Below are 4,507 nucleotides of genomic sequence, written 5' to 3' on the forward strand. Positions count from 1 at the left end.
GTACCTGCGCTCACTACTGGTATATCAGACTTCGGAGGGGCGGATCCTACCCAAGTGCTAATATAAAACCAATATGGCATGCTACACCGTGCAGCCCAATCTCATAATAATAAATAAGCCAATAAGGCATGCTGCAGCTTACAACCCGATCCGATAAATAGCCAATAAGGCATGATGCGGCGTGCAACATAACCCATTAATATCACTCACAATCCGGCTCTCAGGCCCCAACTCGGTCATCAATCCCTCAAGTCTCAAAGGCTCACAATCTCGTACCACTCAACCCAAACAATGATAGTAAGTGATGTAACAATGAATGATGAACAGAGACTGAGAGATGATATGCAAATGAAGAATGATGACTGAGTATATAATTATAGTTAGAGTAGATAACTCAAAACAACAAAGATAGCCTCATTAGGTCTCAACCGAATAAGTGCATAGCCTAAACATAATTTCTAACATGATTCGAAGCTCATATAATCAAACAAGTAGGGAGAACATGGATGTAACAAGATATAACAGCAAAACAAGTTCGAACATAGTTTAATAGTCAAATAGAATCATGATTTTCCCGGTACACGCCCACACGTTCCTCACCTAGCATGTGCGTCACCTCAATACATTTCTTATAACATATTTCCTAGGGTTAAATGCCCTCAAATCCAAGATTAGGTATGTTACTTACCTCGAACAAGTCAAATCCAATACCGAGCAAGCCAAACAATACTCTAGAAATGTCATCCCGCGCGTAACAACCTCTGAACGGCTCCAAACTAACCAAAATCAACTCAAATACATCAAATAATTCCTAAGGAAATAATCTCAAATAATAAAGGTCGAATCTTTACACATTTACTCAAAGTCAACCAAATATTCAAAAGTGGGCCCGCATCTCAAAACCTGACAAAACTCACAAAATCCGATAACCCATTCAATTACGAGTCCAACCATACTAATTTCATCCAATTCCGACTCTGAATCGATGTTCAAAATCTAATTATTCTTTTTAGAAAAGTTTTTGATAAAAACTCCTAATTCTCCAATCAAAATATAGATTAATTCATAAATGTACTACTTTAATCATTTTAAAATACAAAAATTGATATTAGATACTGACCCCTATGAATATACGAGAAGAACGCCACAAAAATCACCTCAATCGGAGCTCTAGAACTCAAGATATGCTCAAAATACAAAAAGAACGTAGTTTGATTTTTTTATACACAAGGTTTTCCGCTTTTGCGCCCAAAAAGACGCACCTGTGCATTTCCAACTATCATTTCCGCTTTTGCAGACCATTTTGCATCTACGGGGTCACTGATGCGGACCCAATTTTGCATCTGCGAAGCACTAGCACCAGCTCTCTTCTCCGACACTAAAATGAACATAACTCCCTCATAAAATGTCCAAATTCGACGATTCTTTTTTATATGAATCCGTAATTACGATACGGATCTAATGATTCAATTAAAATAGAAATTGGAGCTAATTTTCTTAATTTGGTACCATTTATTCTTGAAGAAACGACGTCGAAACATCAAAAACAATCCAAAACCTATCTTAAACTCACATTAGTCCCTCAGGACCCCGTATGAACATACCAATAAGTCCCAAAATATAATACGGACCTTCTCGAGGCTTTAAATCCCACATAACAATATCAAAACCATGAATCAACGATCAATGTCAATCTCTTAAGTTCATAAACCTCTAACATCGGACCAAGCGTCTGATTCAAGTCTAACTAATCCGCAATGAACTCAAATTTTGCATACAAATTCCAAATGACATATCAAACCTATTCCAACTCTCAGAACAATAATCCGAACTTGATAACATCGAAGTCAATTTCCGGTCAAACCTAGGAACTTTCCAAACTTTTAGATTGCCAACTTTCGCTAAATAGTGCCGAAACCTTCTAGAAACATCCAAATACAAACCCGGGCGTATGCCCAAGTCTAAAATCACAATCTGGACCTAAAGAAATCATCAAAACTCCGATCTGGGATAAAATACACAAAGGTCAAACTTGGTCAACTCTTCCAACTTTAAGCTTCCTAGTTGAGAATTATTCTTCCAAATCAATCCCGAATCACTTAAAAACCAAAACCGATGATTCACACAAGTCATAATGAATCATATGAAGCTACTCAAGAATTCAAATAGCTGAATGGAATACAAATGCTCAAAACGACCGATTGGATCGTTACAGCGAATTTTGGCTAACCTTAGTGTCTCTTCTTTGACAGAGTATCGAATGAGGGTATTAAAGTTGATAGTCAAAAGATCGAGGAAGTTAAGAATTGGCCAAGGCCCACAAGTCCTATGGAGGTACGTAGCTTCTTGGGCTTAGACTATTACTACCTAAGGTTTGTGGAGAATTTCTCATCCATTGCTCCTCCATTAACGAAGTTGGCGCATAAGATAGCTAAATTTCAGTGTACCAATGTATGTGAGGAGAGCTTTCGAGAGTTAAAGGATAGGTTGACCTCAGCACCAGTTCTAACTCTTCCTGAAGGATCATAAGGTTATGTTATATATTGTGATGCTTCTAGAATGGGATTGGGTAGTGTACTGATATAACGTGGTAAGGTTATTGCTTATACTTCAAGGCAATTGAGAAAGAATGAGCAAAATTACCCGACTCATGACATTGAATTAGCAACCGTTATATTCGTTTTGAAAATATGGCGTCATTATTTATATGGAGTCTATGTCGACATATTTACAGACCATAAGAGCTTGCAGTACTTGTTCAAACAAAAAGATTTGAATTTGAGACAACGAAGATGGCTTGAATTGTTGAAGGACTATGATGTCGATATTCTATACCACCCCGGTAAGGCGATTGTTGTAGCTGACGCATTAAGTCGGAAGTCAATGGGTAGCTTAAGGCATGTAGGGATTGACAAATTGGAGATGACTAAGGATTTGTACTTGTTGGCCAATTTAAGTGTACGATTGCTTGACACCGATGGCGGAGAAGTCATAATTCGAAATGAGACCGAATCCTCGCTAGTGGATGAAGTAAAGGCACGACAGTTTGATGATCTAGCCTTGGTGAAAATAAGAGAAAGTATTCCCCTTCAGAAGAAGCAAGTGTTCGAGCTATCCGAGGATGGAGTCTTTACATACAGAAACCGATTATGTGACAATATCGAGGGACTCCGAGGGCAAATTATGGAGGAAATTCACCAATTCCGGTATTTTATTCCCCCAATGAAGAAAAATATAGCAGAATACGTCGCCCAGTATCCAAATTGCCAACAAGTTAAGGTTGAACACCATAAACCAGGAGGATTGCTTCAGAATATGGAAATCTCGACCTGGAAGTGGGAGATAATCAACATGGACTTTGTTACCGGATTACCACGCTCATGCCAAAAGTTTTGTTCTATATGGATTATTGTGGATAGACTCACCAAGTTAGGACTACTTTCTCGACTGAGGATTATGCTAAGATATATATTAAGGAAATAGTTCGACTTCATGCAATTCCGATTTGTATTATATCAGACATAGGTTCCCAATTTACAGCTAACTTTTGGAGATCATTACAAAAAGGATTGGGTACGAGGATCAATCTTAGCATAACATTCCATCCACAAATAGAAGGCCAAGCCGAGCGTGCCATTCGAACGCTCGAGGATATGTTACGAGCTTGTGTTTTAGACTTCAAAGGGAATTGGGAAGATTGTTTACCACTTATTGAATTTTCTTATAACAACAGCTACCATGCTATCATCTGAGTGACACCATATGGGGGTCTATACGGACGGAAGTGTAGATCTCCTATTGGTTGGTTTAAAGTTGGCAAAATAAAATTGTTAGGTCCTGATTTGGTGCAACAGGCTGTAGAAAAGGTAAACCTGATTCAAGATCGGTTGTTGAATGCTCTGAGCAGAGAAAAATCCTACTCAGACAACCAACGTCGACATTAGAATTTTCGATAAGAGATTGTGTATTCGTAAAGGTATCGCCTACGAAGGGCGTGATGAGATTTGGTAAGAAAGGAAAACTCAGCCCCTAGTATATTAGACCATATCAGATCGTTCAGAGGATCGATCAAGTGGCTTATAAGCTTGAGTTGCCGCAGTGCATCCGGTATTTCATGTGTCTGTGCTTCGTAAATGTTTGGGTGACCCATATCCCATTTCCCCCATCGAATATGTTAAAATCACTGAGAATATATCTTATGAGGAAGTTCTGGTGACTATCTTGGACCGTCAAATTCGTAAGCTACGAACTAAAGAGGTAGCTTCAGTTAAGGTACTTTGGAGTAACAACAATGTGGAAGAGATGATATGGGAAGCTGAAGAGGATATGAAGTCCAAATACTCTCATTTATTTTATACTGAATGTGGAAATGTTGAGACTCCTATGGCCGATACTACTTAGGGTGCCACGAAGGATGATTGACACGAACGTTCAGAGAACGGATGACTGTCATTAAATATTCAAGGACGAATGTTCCGAAGGGGGAATGATGTTATACCCCGTACTC

At 38.7% G+C, this 4,507-nt stretch overlaps 1 protein-coding gene across 1 annotated transcript; it reads left to right on the forward strand.

The window, feature by feature from the left end:
• Positions 1-2,883: 2,883 nt before the first annotated feature.
• On the forward strand, positions 2,884-3,483 carry LOC138909502 (uncharacterized). The gene has a single exon (XM_070200706.1). It carries the CDS (start codon positions 2,884-2,886, stop codon positions 3,481-3,483), a length of 600 nt encoding a protein of 199 aa, XP_070056807.1.
• The last annotated feature ends 1,024 nt before the right edge of the window (positions 3,484-4,507 follow it).

Source organism: Nicotiana tomentosiformis, chromosome 4, assembly GCF_000390325.3.
Source record: "Nicotiana tomentosiformis chromosome 4, ASM39032v3, whole genome shotgun sequence".
Classification (NCBI taxonomy): Eukaryota; Viridiplantae; Streptophyta; class Magnoliopsida; order Solanales; family Solanaceae; genus Nicotiana; species Nicotiana tomentosiformis.